Consider the following 17,169-nt stretch of genomic DNA (forward strand, 5'->3'; position numbering starts at 1 on the left):
TCTGAGTCGATGTAAAAAAAAACAACAAAAAAACAAATAAACGCATTAACAGCCGATATCGTCACGAATGACAATTGATGAGGCGACGAAGACTGAAGCAAGCTACACGTTTAATGGGGCGAACTTGTGCCCAAAACAAGATAAAATAAGGTTATTGTCGCAGGCTTCGATGGCGCAAAACATCAGGATCGAACGCTGGGGCGAGACTGACTCCGGCTCGCCACCTGAAGCTCCTTTCGTACACCCGTGGGCTCCTGGAGCAATCGGCGTAAAAGATTCGTCAACATTCCGACCTCGAACAGACGACAAGGTTCTCGAACTTACGAGAACGCTAAATTGAAAGAATAAATAAAAGACGCGCCGCTCCGAGGAACAGAACCCGAGGCCTCCGCACGAAAGCCAAGCACCGTAACCGCTCGGCCACGCACGCGCTCGCTCGGCAACGCGCGTAACAAAAAAAAAAAAAAAAAAAAAAATAAATAAAATAAAAAAAATTAGAAATTAAAAAAAAGCAAAGCGTGAGTATTATCAGAGTATGTTCAACAATATAAAAAAACGAGCCGAGGAAGATATGGAACGCAGTGAATGATAGAACAAATAGGAAGCAGTACGTACCGATAAAAGTGTTATCGATAATACAAAAAAAATATATACATTCGGGAAAGGTCTTGCAAATATAATGAACGCACATTTTGTTAGTGTGGGTGAATGCATAAAGAAGAGAATAACCCGGGCGATTTCGTCATCGACAAAACGAAGACTTTGATTTATTCTATAATCTTTAAAAGCAAGTCTAATCAAAAACGAAACCAAAGTAAATAACTCGTATTGATTTAGTGGCGCGAAATATGATCACAACCGAAATATTACGCCGAAGGGAAGCCGCGCACTCCACTAAAACTGATTTCAAAGACGCGACCAGCTGCTCTTTAGCGGGCGGCAAGCGGGTTGGCTTTTAGTCAAGCAACACTGGCGCGGCACCCTTGTGGCGTCACGTCGCGGCCGTACGGCTGATGATCAGTACTGCGATCCCTCTAGCAGATACTTTAGGTCTTGCCATAGACACCAAAAAACCAAACTTTGAGCCGTGATATTAATAAAACTACACACAATATTCAAACAAAATGTTGTATCTTGTAATTGGGGGACACAGCTTTACCTGAAAACTGTTGTAATCCCAAATTCAAAAATATTGACCGGAGCTTCCCTTCAAACCAACTATGCCGATTGAAATTGATGTACTGATTAAAACATTTAAAGTCAATGTTGAGAACGGTATTGACTGTTTTAAATCGGTTCCAGTGAAAAACGTCTCACAAACACTGTCTCATTCTGTCATATAAAACAAATATTATGCCACAAACAGGAACCTTTCCAAACAAGTTAAAAATATCTAGAGTTAGCTCAATAATTAAATGCGGGGAAAAATAATTTTATACCTATATCGACCGATTTCGATTCTGCCAAATGTTTAAAACATATTTGTAAATGTAATTCATACTAGATTATATGCATTTCTTGTACGTATAATATAATGAACGAGGCACAACATGGATTTCAAAAACATAGATCTGCAGAGCCAGGCTTACTCTAAATAAAAGTTAAAATAAAAAAAAAAAAAATATTGAAGATAAATTTTATACATGACGCTTGTTTTTAGACTTTACAAAGACTTCTGAGACAGTACAGCATATCGTATGAATTAAACTTCTATATTGGGAAATACGTGGCCTGGCAATAAAAGTAGTTGAAAGTTATTTAATGAATCGATTTCAATATGTGCATGCAAATGAAGTAGCCTCTGAACGTTAGGTGTACGACATGGAGTACCGCAGGGATCCATTCTAGGCCCTTTTCAATTTATTATTTATGTAATTGATATGAGAAACAGGCAGGATTCCCCGCAACTAATGATGTACGCAAACGACACGAATGCGTCCTTGATAGTACAGTCTTAAGATACATTACAAATAATGGCCAACGAATCCTTGGAAAAGCTGGCAAACTGGCTTAAGTGTAAAACATGACAACTTAATGCTGAAAAAACGAAATACCTTTCATAATATTTCATCCGATTAAAAGGGAAGATAAAATTTCAACACTTATTATTTTGATGGAATGCCTTTAAAACAAGTCAAAGAACAAAAATTCTTAGGTGTATGGTTTATTAAAAACTTCAAATGGTCGAAGCATATACAAATTTTGTTTTTTAAACTATCTAAATCAAAAGGATATATGCATAGAATTCATAAACTACTTTCTTTATGGGTGAAAGAGGTATTATATTATTCTTAATGTTACTAAAAATACCATACGGTGCATTAGTATGGTGTACAACAACTGTAACGCACTAAAATAAAATATTTGTCCGTCAGAAACGGAAACTTTGCATGCTCGATAATTTTCAGGGTAATTTCCGAGACTTGCGTACTCGAAATGCTTTCGACGGTTTGTACAACAGCAGACGCGTAATAAAAATTGAGGTGTTTACATATGCAATGTAAATTAAGGAAGCATGCCATCAACGTTACATACCCCATCGAGATTGGAAATAAGTTTCCAGAGCCTTCACTAACAGTTCTTCCACCGCGCAGATACACCATTCGGAATGCTGAAATTAACGGCCAGTTTTTGTCTGATATTGGAGTTTATACCAAAGAAATCGCTGAAGCTAATTAAATCTGAAACCGAAATTATCTATATATATGCTTATAGTAATCTAAGATTTATTTATAAAGGCAATGATAAATTACTTGCCTAATTTGATGCTCGTCGTTCACAATTATTTTTGTTCAGGTGCTTTTCTTTTGTGATAACATAAACCGGTAGTTCTTCATTTTTTAGAATGTCGAGATTCGGTGACCGTATATTTTTATATTCGTGGGGTTGCCAAAGCGTGTGAGAGGCGTATGCATAACAGAATTTATTCGTTTTTTCTGTAAAGATTTGGAGCTTTACTTACAGTCAGAGAGATGGTCAGCTAGCTGAGGCTAGTCTGTGCTTTTCTGAACTATTCAAATGTTGTGGTTTGATTGTGGAAATATATGCTAATGACATGTGATACCAAATTATGGTTCTACATATTTTGAAGCGTCACAAGTTTTTAATCAAATAAACTGAACGCTGTAAGATAAAGGTGTTGCTATAATGTCCTTCAAAGTTGTGTTATTGGGCTCAAAGTTAGTGAGCATCTCGTCTCAACAGCGACCCGATAAATAAATTTTTTTTCAAGCATTTACTTTAAAAAAGAGTATTTTACACAGACTTCTTCTGGGCTTTATTACGGCGATGTTCAATGCCACGTTGCGCCGCGGACATTTAATAGTGTTCAGCCAAAACCTGGCTTAGCAATATTAATTATTGAATGAATATTTTATTTCTTCAACATTTTCAATGTAGTGGACAATAATGATATTATGTAAATTATGCTAATCATTGTGCACCGGTGTAAATAGTGCTTGGGGTTTGTTTTGTCAGTGAAAAATATTTTGTCCCAACTAAGCTTTCACTATCCCATACGGGAATAATGTTGGGTGTTATCTTTCGCATTATAAAACGCTTGGAGCTAAGGATTCCATATTTGATCTTTCATTTTTTTTTGTCGTACATTTCCCCCAAAATATTGAGCTGACTGGGGGGGGGGGGGGGGGCAGGGGGTGATGATATTATTTCAAGATTAGATGGCTAGGGTGCAATCGGCACAGAGTGCAACTATTGTTCCATCTATAATTACAGGAGAAACCTCTGGAACGGATGTCAGCTGCACCAAATGTGAATGCCAGTTCTCTTTTCAAGAACCTGGATGGCTTCTACATGAGCATCTTCCAGGACGAGGACATCGTACAACCCGTTATGTCTTACAAGCCCCGGTCCGACATCTTCATTGTCACGTACCCTAAATGTGGAACAACATGGACACAGTACATTGTCCATTGCATCTTGTATGACGGTGTCCTTCCCAAGGACTTCATAGAATTCTTTCTAAGGTCACCTTGGCTTGAGTTCTTGGTCTCCGAGGCTGCAGAAAAAATGGTCCGCCCAGGCGCCATCAAGTGCCATCTTCCCTTTCAGAAGCTTCCTTATTCTGAGAACGCGAAGTGCATATTTGTGGTTAGAAACCCGTATGACGTCTCCGTCTCCTTCTATCACCACGCTAGAGGCATCCCTAGCAATGGGCTTGAAGACGCACCGTTTGATACATTTTTAGATTTGTTTCTGAGTGGCCAAGTTGGTTACGGAAACTATTTTGACCACTTGCTGTCTCTCTACAAGCTCCGAAACAATTCAAATGTTTTGTTCTTTAGGTACGAAGTACCTACAAAAAGACATAAAGGGTTGGGTGCTCAAGATCGCTGACTTACTTGGTGAAGAGTACGGTCAAAAGCTGAGACATGACAACGTGCTCCTCGACAAAGTCGTGAAAGCCACCAGCTTCGAAAGCTTGAACAAAACAGTCAATGACGGCGTGAAAACCCTGATGCATGATCTTTTCTCACTTCCCCCTGAGAGACAGTTTAAGTCTTTGCAAGTTTACAGTCAAAGATCTGGCGAAGACCGAAGTTGGAGCTCAAGCATAAACTTCTTCGCAAGGGTGTCCTTGGGGACTACAAAAACCTCTTCTTGGCTGAACAGATTAGACGGATGAAGGAGCGAATCGCGTCTAAGACAAAAGGAAGCGACGTTATGAACTTGTGGATTGATATTGGGCTTCCACGATAACATTCCGGTGGATTTGTATTTCGGGATAACATTGTTTTCTTTTAGCTCAATACCAATATTCATTCCTTGGCAAAAAAAAAGTGCATCTGAATCATAACACTTGTATGTGGCTAGGACCATGTTCCTATACTACACAAAAACTGCCTAAAGTATAAAAAAATAAAAAGAAATGTAGGTACGCCGAAGTCACCGGAATTTTAAATTTGCGTGAATCTGCTTTTTAGTCACGGATTACGCTGCGAGGCGTCCCCAGTATCGAGGTAGTTCCGTCATTCTTTCAAATGCCAAAGCTCAATGTCTGGGGTCGACAAGCTTTTCCTACAAGAGGCCGATTTAGCGCCAAACATATGGAGCGGGTGAAATTAAAAAAAGGGGGAGGGCAGTTAGTCTACAAAATAAAATATGAATGAAGACTGTGAGAAGCTCAAAGTTATTTGCTCCCACGAAAACCAATGCTGTCCTGATTGAGGCATGCGCAACGTAAGATTCCTGGAGGTTCTTGATGATTAAGGCTGCTTAAAGATGCGAAATTTCGCAATAGCTACTAGCTGAGAGATGCAAAACGTTTGGGACGGGTCATCTGTTATTAGCAGACGCGTACGTTTGATAATATGGTGCTCAACTCACAGTGTTCACACACTTATGTGCTTAGCGAACACTATGAATCAAGCTTGCAGCGAGCTTTCACAAATTAGAAAACCGATTCAAGACGATCAGTGGAACCCATCTTTCAACTTATATCCTGTTTGATGATCCGTGAGGCTATTTACACTTATGGACAACTTTCTGTGGCAATTAAGGAGGAGTGAAGTGCGCTCATGTACCGCACTAAGTGGCGTCCTAGTTACTCGGCTTCCCTGCGCCTGTGACCTCAACTGCATAGTCGCAGAAAGTTGTCTACGAGTATAGTAAATGTGTCTGCTTTAAATAAACTTTTGAGATGTCTGCTTTAAATAAACTTTGGAAAACGTAGCTGTCATTTGAGTATTTCTGAAAATCAGCAAGCCAAACACCCCGTTAACATTGCGTACTATCTCACTGAAATTATATTTGTGAAACACTGTGCTCATTCCTTCTACAAATGTTCACCAAGTAGGAGAACGATAAAAGCAATTTGTTAGTAGAGGTTCCTGGTGATGAAAAAAAAAATTGAACTTATATTTTTTAAAAAATCTTACGCTTTGAAGAGCATCAAAACTTTAAAAAAAACTTAGAAGTGAATGTCTTCACGTAACCAGTACATTGAATTATATTGAACATAGCATTTCATTTCTGAATACACATTTCTGAAAATTTTGTTTTCAGATCACGTTTGGGTAAAACCCTAATACAAATGCAGGCAGTATATAAAAAGCTTATCCTCTTTTTAACGAGTCTTTCAACTTTCTCTTCAGTCACGTCGTATCAACAACTTCAATGCATTTTCTATCGAGGTCTATAAACTACAGACGATGAAAAAGCTATATAACTTCTATCGCCACTACTCGACATGCTTTATGTCACTATCTTTCTGCAGAAAATTTATAGACAACATTTAATAGAATGATAAAATGCAGTCCGGAGCAGCGACATCAAACCCAGTTAAAGCTCCTTTCGGAGGGTACTTTTTTCGAATGTGTCGAAAAATTATAGTTTCTTGCATTGCTTTATAATAGGAGATACAGTTCAAGAACCCTTTGAAAGTACATTTCGTACAAAGTCTTGGCAAGACAAACCAACACACTTGTAGTCTTTTTAACCTTCTGGGCTGGTCTACTCTCAAATGGTTGTCTTTAAGCGCAGGGTACCTATTGCCGTGGAGCAGTCAACACTACTCAGTTTTAGCAGAACGGATAGTTGGGCTAGTTGGTGCGTATTCATAATATAAACAACGCGACTGATAAGGACGAAGAAAGTCCGGACGACACAAGCGCAGACTGACAACTGACGATCTTATTTTCATAAAAGCAAGGAGAAACAAACACGGAAATGACTCTCCGATCAAAAGGCAATCACAACCGTGCATCACAACAGCTTTTGGCGCCGTCAAAACACTTTGTCTAATCCTTGACGCAGTGCACACCCATCACCTCTATCTAAAAAGTCTGCCTCGCTCTCTAACAGCGCCAAATACGCTTGATTCAGGCAGGTTGGGCCTGCCTTTCTTATATTGAGTGCCTCGACAATCGTCCGTGCCTTTTGGTCTTTGTGTCTAAACAACACGACAGTCTCCTCCAGCATCGGGTGGAAGGGGGAGTCCCTGCAATGCAATGCCAGGTGGGAGCACGCTGTCCCTGCCAAAGAGCTACGATGCTCACGCAGGCGACCGTCAGTCTGCCCAATATAAAACTTTCCTCGAGAGAAAGGTATCTGATGCAAAACACTTAATCAACGCGGTGCCTTACGACAAAACCGCCCTTCTCCGGTTTATTTTTTTTTCTCTCACGCGCTTTTCCACTGCATCGCGTGCCGCACGGGTTCAAAAGGGCCACCTCAAAGTATGGGGTGGACGTGATGTTCTCGACACGAAACAAGTTGAGTGGGATTTGCTCCGCAGTGGAAAAGCGCGTGAGAGTAGGGGAGAAACCGGAGAAGGGTGGTTGTGACGTAAGGCGCCACGTTGATTTCATGTCTTGCACTAAGGGGGTAACTTAACAGATCTGGGAAGGTTTACATCGGGCAGATAGGGCGGTGGCTTAACGTTCGCCTGCGTGAAAATCGTAGCTCTTTGGGACAGCGTGCTCCCGCTTGGCATTGTATTGCAGGATTGCAGGGACTGCTCCCGCCACCCGATACTGGAGAAGGTCGTCATGAATAAAAGCTGGCCCAACCTGCGTGAGTCAAGCATCCTTGGCGCTGTTAGACAGCGAGGCAGAATTTTTAGTTCGGGGTGATGGGTGTGCACTGCGTCAATTATTAGACAAAATGTTGTGAAGGAGCCAAAAGCCATTTTTATGCGCGGTCGCGATTTCGTCTTGATTGGAGGGTCATTTTTATGTTTGTTTCTTCTGTGTTTCATGACAATAAAACCGTCAGTTGCCAGTCAGCGCTCGTGTCGTACAGTCTTTCTTCGTCCTTGTCAGTCGCGTTGTTTATATTCTACTGAATTATTAATGTTATGAGAGATCCGCGGCTTGTGTATTTGCGATGTCGGCGCATGTGCACAAGGCAAGTGGCGAGTGCATATCTCCATGGATACATCGTAAAAAACCTAACATTAATGTTCAGGATTCATAGTTCCAAAGAAAGTCAACGGGAAAAAGCCAAAAAGCTACAGACATGGGACAGAACAGTTAACACATTTTTTTAAGAATATCTACAGCCACTATACACAATTTATGAGCTTGGGCTTTTAAATGGTCATATAATAGGTGGTGCAAAACTATTCGAACAAACCTGCTTGTAAAATAAAGCACGATTGAATTCGTCTGTTCGATCTCGTGTGGTTAGTGCTAGTCATGTTCGTTGAATGGCTTATGCGAACCATTGGAAACCAGGGTTTCACTTGAAAATATAAAAAGAACAAAATCTTTAAAACATTTAATAAAGGGAGTGAAAAAGGGGTAGAAGCCACCATAATGTTTTAATAATAACTACAAAAACACAGCTGTCTCAAAAGTAAAATTTGTTAAACCTGCTACATTGAGTCGTCGGCCTTGACATTTCAGTTTAACCCCTTAGCAGATAAAACGACGTGTTTGTGCATGCTAATTTTGCTGTTTATTTGTCGCGCCGGGAGCCTTGCCCTTCAATCACTGAGGTATCGGGCAGACTAGAGGGGAATCGGCAGATAACGCTATCGTTATGTTTTGTATATATGTATACCCTTCATTAAGCCAGCGGATTTCTGCACAATGCTCCTTTGCGCTGCCGATATCAACGTGGAGAATGACCCCTATAATGATAAGAATATCTCTCGGAGCCTGACTTCATCTGCAATAAAATGCATTCTTTACCGCGAGCTGCCAGAGGATTGCCAACCTTTACCAAGCTGTTTTCCTCGCTGGAACCCATTGTTCTCAGGTAAATTGGCAGACGGAAATTAAGCGCTGCATGTTCTTAGTTGAATGTGCTTGTTGCAAGTTGTAACTTAATGCTTTTGTTTGTCGTTCCTTAAAACGTTCTTTTTGGAAGCATACATAATGGCACGGGTTTCTGGGTTTCTAACTTGAAAACAAATCAAGGCGTTATAGAAATTGTACGGCGAAATTTTTTCGTGGGCTTAAAATTTGATTACCATAAATAAGCCATGTTGCCTTGATTAACTTGCAATTTGTAGTTCAAGAAGAGTTGTGGTTGTAATAAGTTTGATTCGACTACTTATAATCGTTTGCATGTCAACGCAGTCAGGGCAATTAGAAAAAAAAACGAACAAATAGCGAAAGAGTTTAAGGAGGAAAAATGTTAGTTCCCTGGTTATATAAAATAAATGTTTCGTAATCAGTCTTTTTATTTTTCCTTGTTAGCGCTCGTTATTGCATTTTAATTTTAATGCGACTGGTTATGTGCTTTGACAGTTGTATGGTTCACAACAATTAGAATCAGTTATAGAAAAAAAAATAAGGAAAGCCTTTTCCTGAAAGATACATTTTTTATTAGACTTAATGTACGTTTATACTCCAACGTAACGTCTACGGACGTGGCGTAGCGCAGCGCCCATGCAGATATACTGATAGGTCGCAGATATCGAGTTTCTGGTTTCGGGCCAATGAAAGGCACGTGTTTTGCGCTACGCTGTGTTCACTGCACTCAACGTCGGAGTATAAACAGCCCTTTACGTTCCAGAGCATCCAGCAGAAGTAATTTATGTATTTCTTTTGGATTTTTGTACCCTTTAAGAGCAAGATAAAATTAACATAGCCATATGGGGCTACGCTGAAACCAATGCACTGGCATGGACACCACGTGTGTGTGAAAAATGCATCGCGAACGAAATGGTCCCTCACAAAACGGCTCCGGTATAAAGAATCTCAATTGCAAACCGCAGAATGAAATATAATTGTAATTTTTTAGACTTTTTTATATAAACTTTGCTGCTTGTAGTTCATATATGATCGGAATATTAACCTAGCATATCTATACATATCATCGTTTGTTATTGCGATCTCACGATATAAACTAAAAATCATGATTGAATGTGAAAAGTGGCAAGATTTTAAAGATAAATTTTTATTCACTAAGTTTTTTTGCAAGTTGAATCCAGAAACAGTAGCATGAATTATAGATAACTTGGGCTGCTTACGTAAAAAAAAAAATTTTTTTTTTGCTATTTGTGCTATACGTACTTTGTAGACTATAAAATGCTTCTATCTTGTAGTTTACCTAATTATTGAATTGCAAAGTAAGAGTAATTTAAATTGCACTATACTTTTATTATGGCAAATATTTTGTAACACACGTATTTGTCAAACCGCTTTGTTCAATATGTTACATTTTTTGTTCAAGCAACTGGCTAACTGGTGGAGATCGAGAGAACAATGCTGCAAAATTTATTCAGGATCATTTTCCGGGATTAGCCCTCGGGGCTATTTTGGCGGGAAGAATTTTGACTAGCCATTTTTTGCGAAACCATTACGACAGGAACTAGTGCCACCAAATAAGCTACTCTTCAGAGTAATGACACTTACCCATCTTGTGTCTTAAAATCATGGTTGCGAGTTATTTGAATCTTTATCTAAAATCACAAGAAACGCTTTTCCATCCTCCACAAATGTTTTAATAGTTCGCAACAGAGCAAAACAATAGTACATGAGCTTCCTAACACCGAAGCTAACGTTGATAAAGTCGCATATTTGAATTACGACGATCGTCAGTTGCGTCTGCTCTGCGGAGGCACCATATTAGGGAGTTTTAGAATAGCGCACGCTAACGCTTTGCGTAAGCAAAGAATAGCGTCGTCGCCACTGCGCATGCTCCGAACGCAAACCCGGTTTTGCGCTTTGCGTACGCAATTTTAGCGCGCGCTATTTCTCAAAAATAGTGTGCGTACGCAAAGAGTCTTTGCGCTTTTCTAAGGAGGATTCGTGATCAGAAGTTGGCTAAAGCCAAGACGAGCAGAGTTAAAAAAATGGCGGCTTCCAGGATTATGTCGGCGGCCGCTTTGGCGGTGTCGTGAGTGCGACGTCGGCGACATCCTCGCGACTGCGATTTTCAATGCGGAATGACATCGTACTCCGTTTGGCAACGATCCCCGGCAACTTTATGCCTGCGACGCGCGAACATTTCTCGGCGAAAGTACGATGTGCGAAGGTCAGTACACGAGACCTCTCTTGCCGAGGCGACGCAAGCGGACACGACCGGTCAACCGCTCGCGTCGCATTCTCATTTTTAAGCAAATCTAAATTAGTACTCTGAACCAAAAAAACTTGTTTGTTTCTAAAGTTACAGCATTTCGTGTGTGAAAGAAAATGGTGACTATCTTGGTGGCGTCGCAAGCGCGAGCTGCTTGGGCTTTTGCGTCGCGACAGAGAAACGCTATTCTAAAACCCTCTTGTGTCGCGTGCGCTAATACAAGCGCTAAATTTAGCGCTAGCGTGCGCTAAAATTGCGTACGTTATTCTAAAACTCTCTATTAGGGAGTTGTTGTAGATCGGTTTTCTCCTCCGCTACGGTATCCCCGAAGAAAACGCCGCAGCTGCGCATGCGCGCCGCCAGCCTTATCTGCTTAGTTCGAGTTCTTGTGTCGGATTACGGAGCGCTCTCCGGGTGCTTAGCGGGCTGCGGAAACGGTCTACTACAATTCCCTATTGTACGTTATTCTAAAACTCCCTATTGTCGCGCCTAGAACAATATCGGGGAACGGAGTGCCGATATTTTAAGCGTAGCTCCTATGGTGGCTTTAACCAGGACGATTTAGTCCTGGGCCGTATTAACCATCGGAAACAGTTGAGCACGTTGGTAGAACATATTTAGCAGTGACCAGCTGAAAAAAACTCACCATACAAGTGAGAGGAAAACATGAGAGACGCATTCAACCGCTAGACTACCCACCACGTTTAATAATACTCTTCATCTTCATCGACCGGCTAAGATCGTTCAAAGCATAGTTTGCTTCACTATTCCCTTATTTGTTTCTTCTTTTTTGCAATTAGGGCATCCTGCTCGTTTGTCAACTTGTGACCTTAACCGGGGGTGAGAGTGTATTGTTGCGAGGTGGAAGCACTGCCCACCAGTAGACAAACGAGCAGGATGTCCTTGTTTAAAAATGAAGAAAAAAAAGAAAAAGTCAATCAAGCTATGCTTTGAATGATCTTAGTAGGCGATAAAGACGCAGTTTATCATTAAACGCAGTTAGTAGGGCAGTGGTTGAATCCGTCTCTCACGTTCTCCTCTCATCTGTATGGTTGGTCTGTTCAGCTGGTTTCTCCTAAATATAGACCATATTGTGACATTGTCTGGATCTGGGGCGGCACTCCACCCGAACATCTTTGGCGGAGTTCCCACAACTGGGGCTGTGTCCTCGATTCATTTTTTTTGTAAATATGAAGCAGAACAATGAAATAGCGTTGGCGTATAAATTGGCATAAAAAATAAATAAAGCGTATTTAAATGCGAGTGTCCTTGCGTTAACATCTGAATACATGCCACGAAGCTACTTGTTGTTCAACATTTAATGTACATACGGATAAGTTATTATCAGAGCCGTGTATTGAGAGAGTTTGGTCAATGGGAGGTGCGGGCAGAGTCGGGGCGTGCGGCAGAGTCGGAAAGAGGGCTTGGCATGCTCTCTTGACCAACAAGAAGCCGAAAAGAATCCCCTAGCGGTGGTAGCGGCAAACAGTTCTAATCAAAAGTCTATGTTCGTATATGGTTTTAATAAACGCGTAAGAGTGAAGTGTAGTAACTCTTCGTGGTTGAAAATAGGGTTCACGTGTTATTTTGATCATGATCATGCAGAAAGATGTAAGAAACCAAAGCGCAGCGCAATTCTGTTGTGCGCGGACAGAGTGTGACCGTTTGGACGACAGATTCCCGGCCCTGGGCGCTTGGCGTACAGATCATGTCGATCGTTCCGCTAGTCGCACCCTTCCACCATCATTTTGGATTAACGTGATTGAAACATCACGTGTACCATACTTTCAGCCATTGAGGGTTACTCCAATGCAGTTATCAGGTTTGTTTCTCGCGACCACCGCCAGGGTATTATTTCCAGCTTCTGGTTGGTCACATTCGAATTTTGAAGACGCCCTGGAACACGCCCAGCCCGCTTTTGGCCAATGGCGCCTCCTCATTCGTCTCCTATACTTCCCAACGAATGGCCAAACTCTCTACATTTACGGCTCTGGTTATTATAGGGGCAGAGCCAGCTCGGTGGATTGGAAAGCACCCAGCGCTATCTAAGAGAACAAAGCTGGACTACGTGACAAGGCTAACTGTTGCTGATTCAGTGCTGATTTAGGAGCTGACTTTTCATAAAGTGCGCTGCGTCCTCATTCATTATCTCACGACCTTATCAACGAACACCAAAGCACTGAGTAATCAACTTGGCGATTTGATGAAATAAAGTTTGCTCTGAAGCTTTTATAGCAAAAAACGGCATGCTTGATTTAATATCAGGGCAGATACTAGCGTTACCTCAGCAACATTTGACCGGGCAAGCGGGGAGTGATGGCAAATTTCGTGACGTGGATCCGCAATTGGAAGGAGATCCAGCCATCGCGCCCCTAGAAGCTAAATTGAGGACTACACCGATGGGGAAAACAACAAAGTAGATTATTTGTCAGTGTTTTGACACAGAGCTCGACCCACGTAGTTGAACGTCGCGTCAGCGTTAGGCTCGGGCTGCTGTTAAATCAGCACCCAATCTTTGCCCCGCGCTCAATCGAGAAAGTTGAGGTAAAGAATCCAGTGCACGTGCCTTCCGTTAGTAGACATGGAGCTCTGGGGGAGACGAGTCACGCGTGTTACGTGACTCGTGATACTTCCATTTAGAGATTGGCTCTGGGGACTCGTATATCCGCACACTGTAAGGTGAAACGGTGTTTAGTAGTGTTCCAGTGCACTTTTGAGGTTTATTTTGATTTTTTTCCTTAGAGTACGCATCCTTTCACACTCACCACTTTAGTTCACGCACAAGTCTTTGACGGCTTTTAATACCCTGCAGTCTGTCTTGTCTGAAATCGCAGTTCATAAATCAGTAATATTAGTATTATATGTATCATTGTCACAAAAATTGTAGAATTACCTTGTTGTAGGTAAAGATTATCGTATCTATTTTTTTATTTTATATTCTAAGAACCTTTTTTTTGGAATCAATCAGGAGATGTTTCTTTAAAGATCCGGGTAAAATGAGAAGCGCGAACAACTTAAGAAACGTAGGGCTTGGCTAAACAAGTTATCGCTTCCTGCTTTTGTGATCGGTTTTGGAATTCTTGTTAGATAGTTTTGCCATCTTATGAACAGAACAGTGCTAGTGACATGCCCGGAACTCGCCACCTTTTTCTGTCCCGATTTACAGGATAAAGCGGAAGCAAAAATGTCATCTGGACTGGACGTAAATTTCGCTCCCCTCTTCAAAGACCTGGATGGCTTCTACATCAGCAGTTTCCTCGACGAGGACACAGTGCGATCCGCTCTGTCCTACAAACCCCGGTCCGACGACATCTTTATCGTCACCTACCCAAAGTCTGGCACGACTTGGACTCAGTACATCGTGTACTGCATATTGAACGACGGTGCACTCCCGAAGGACTTCACAGAATTCACGCTGATGTCTCCCTGGTTAGAGTTCTTGGGTGTCGAAGCGGCGGAGAAAATGACGCGACCAGGTGCCATCAAATGCCACCTTCCATTTCACAAGCAGCCTTATTCGGAGAAGGCCAAGTACATTTACGTGGCTAGAAATCCGTACGACTGCTGTGTCTCCTTCTACCACCATTGCAAAAGTATCCCTCACTATGGGCTAGAAGACGCAACATTCGACCAGTTCCTCGAGTTGTTCCTCGCCGGAGAAGTTGGCTGCGGAGAGTATTTTGACAACTTGCTTTCCTGGTACAAACACCGAAAAGATTCGAATGTCCTTTTTTTAAGATACGAAGACTTAAAAAAGGACACCGTGGCTTGCGTGCTAAAGATTGCAGACTTTCTAGGTGAGCAGTACGGTCGAAAGCTGAGAACCGACGACACGTTGCTCGAGAAAGTGGTCAAATCCACCAGTTTGGAAGGCCTCAAGAAGCAAGTGAACGACGGTGCAAAGCAGATGGTACCGAATCTCTTTGCACTTCCACCTGAAAGGCAGCTGAAATCTTTGCAAATTTTTGGTCAGAAGTTTAGTGACAAGGAAATGTTCGTGCACAAAGGAAACTTCGTTCGCAAGGGTATTCTTGGAGACTACAAAAACCACTTCTCACCCGAACAAATTCAACGAATGAAGAACTGGATCACGTTTAGGACAAAAAGAAGCGACGTCATGAATTTGTGGAGTGATATTGAGCTGCCTTGATTGGCTCGCCCTAACAATTAAATTTGGGTTACAGTTTTTTGTTGTATGGTCAAGGATGATATAATGTGTTTTAGCATTTAACATTTTCTGTGTGGTTTTATCTGCTTGCGACATAAACCATACACGTCACTGCCAGTTAGGCGGAGAATACCCGATAAACAACAAGGGTAGGATATTTATACAGTTTGATTATTTTCTGTTCTTGTGTTTTAATGCCAAAGCATTAAATGTCCCATGGAGCGCAGCCTGTAGTCTTTAACAGCGAATTGATGCAAAACTCCCATTGCATGGCTCGCGGCAAAGTTCCAAGGAACGCCACCCCACAGAGAAGCCCTTTCCATGGCGCAGCGGCCCGGACGCCGGTAAGGGGGAGAGGGTGGCCGGGCTCCGCAGAGCGGCCGGCCGCAGAGCCTACGCAGAGGTCGCCCGACCTGGCTCAGCGCGGTGCGCAGCTTGTGGGAATACGCTACGTATACGAATGCTTTCGCATTGCTACTCGTTAGCAGCCTTACGTGTCTTTGTATTTCAGAGACGGCTTTGTTCCCGGGTTTCTACCGGTTTATTTACAATGTCGATTCGCACGAATAAGTTTGCCCGGGCGTGTGCGCGGATGTGTGTGCGCAAAATTGTTTTTTCTCACAGCTAAACTAAGGGGTTCTGCGATCAACCCTCATCCCGGCCTGTTTTAATATGAACGGGTATATTGTACCGAGGTGCGGTTCTATGGCCCCTTGCGTACGTGAAAGACCCAGGTTGCTTGCAGTACAGCTCTGGCGTAACGACACCCTTTCAAGTCAGTCAAGACAGCGTGCAGTATTTATGTGCCGGCTTGATTCAAGTACTATCGAATCAGGCATCTTGAAATTCCCGGCAAGTGTTTTGAAAGGCAAATAAATGGCGTGCGCTAAGCTTGTAACAAAATATAATAGCAACTCAACCTTTCATGTATCTGTTAAGAACGATAATTTTGAGAAAATCAGGAACCGGGGATCGTTGGCCGTCTGCGTTAGTGCACAACGGCTCGTAGCACGTGGAGCGAAAGTTCGCGCTCAGAACCCAGGCATTCTCGGTTTAATCCCCATAGTTTCCCTTACCGATCCAGATGAGAATTGTACCGGCGAGCGGTCGATAATCACCAGTGCGTGGCTAGCGACTGTAATGGACTGGCTAAATTTCTCCTCTGCAACTGAAATACCAGACACGCATGGAGGCTGACTAATTTCCGGCTGTCTAAACATGCGCACAACACAACCAATTAGTTTGGGAAAATCAGCACACAGGTCATTTGGCCGGCGGGGTTCCTTTTCCGCCTTTTTGGTGCTCTAAAAATACAGTAGCAAGCGTCTGAAAAAAACAAAGCAAGAAATATGACACGAGACAGGTCGAGCTAGCAGATCGAGAACGGGAACTTGTGCACTTCGATTTACCCACAAGACTATCCAAACGCAAAGAAGTGCTCGCTTTATATACCAAAAGTTTTGCGGCGTTGAAAGTAAGTCTTCCCAATAGATGATCGACTACAAGCAGCTCTTTCACCGTTGCTTCCTTTGCTGAAACGTAGCTTGCTGTGAGTATTCTTAGCAAACATATTTTTCTCCGTGCTATTTATTATTTCGCAAAGACCGTGATTATGCTAACATGGGGTGGGAATTCGCTAAAAGGGTTCTAACCTTCGATGCTTCTTGTGCAAGCGGCAGTGCTGCTCAGAATGATAATGAGTAGAAGTCATATCTTAACCGACGGGCCTAATTAATTAATCGGCCTTATTTCCCACCTATTTCTGACCAGGCTATAATTACATGTCACTTTAGGGGCTGTAATTAACTTCAATGGGTCTAAGAGATTTGACAAAATTGATTATAATATTCTGTCTAAACTTGAGAGCAATAGTTTGTGTTCTAGATGCTTTGATTTGCTCAAAAGAAATATTTCATGTCGCAGAAATATTCTACGTGTTTCAGATGCTTTATCTGATTTCCATTTATCACGCATTGGAGCGCCACACTGAAACAATTCTGGATCACATTTGT

The 17,169-nt window shown here is 42.1% G+C and overlaps 1 protein-coding gene and 1 pseudogene across 1 annotated transcript; both read left to right on the top strand.

Moving 5' to 3' along the window:
- Nucleotides 1-3,753: 3,753 nt before the first annotated feature.
- LOC120839894 lies at nucleotides 3,754-4,719 on the top strand (annotated as a pseudogene).
- Nucleotides 4,720-8,622: 3,903 nt separating this feature from the next.
- Nucleotides 8,623-15,220, top strand: LOC115315951 (sulfotransferase ssu-1). Its single transcript, XM_029975256.2, has 2 exons — nucleotides 8,623-8,721; nucleotides 14,156-15,220. Exon 2 carries the CDS (start codon nucleotides 14,174-14,176, stop codon nucleotides 15,137-15,139), a length of 966 nt encoding a protein of 321 aa, XP_029831116.2. The 5' UTR covers nucleotides 8,623-8,721; nucleotides 14,156-14,173; the 3' UTR covers nucleotides 15,140-15,220.
- The last annotated feature ends 1,949 nt before the right edge of the window (nucleotides 15,221-17,169 follow it).

Source organism: Ixodes scapularis, unplaced genomic scaffold (assembly GCF_016920785.2).
Source record: "Ixodes scapularis isolate PalLabHiFi unplaced genomic scaffold, ASM1692078v2 PGA_scaffold4__175_contigs__length_147842914, whole genome shotgun sequence".
In the NCBI taxonomy this organism is placed as follows: Eukaryota; Metazoa; Arthropoda; class Arachnida; order Ixodida; family Ixodidae; genus Ixodes; species Ixodes scapularis.

Bases quoted from the DNA above. Each gene is read 5' to 3' on its own strand.
- LOC115315951 (XM_029975256.2), top strand. From the start codon at position 14,174: ATGTCATCTGGACTGGACGTAAATTTCGCTCCCCTCTTCAAAGACCTG.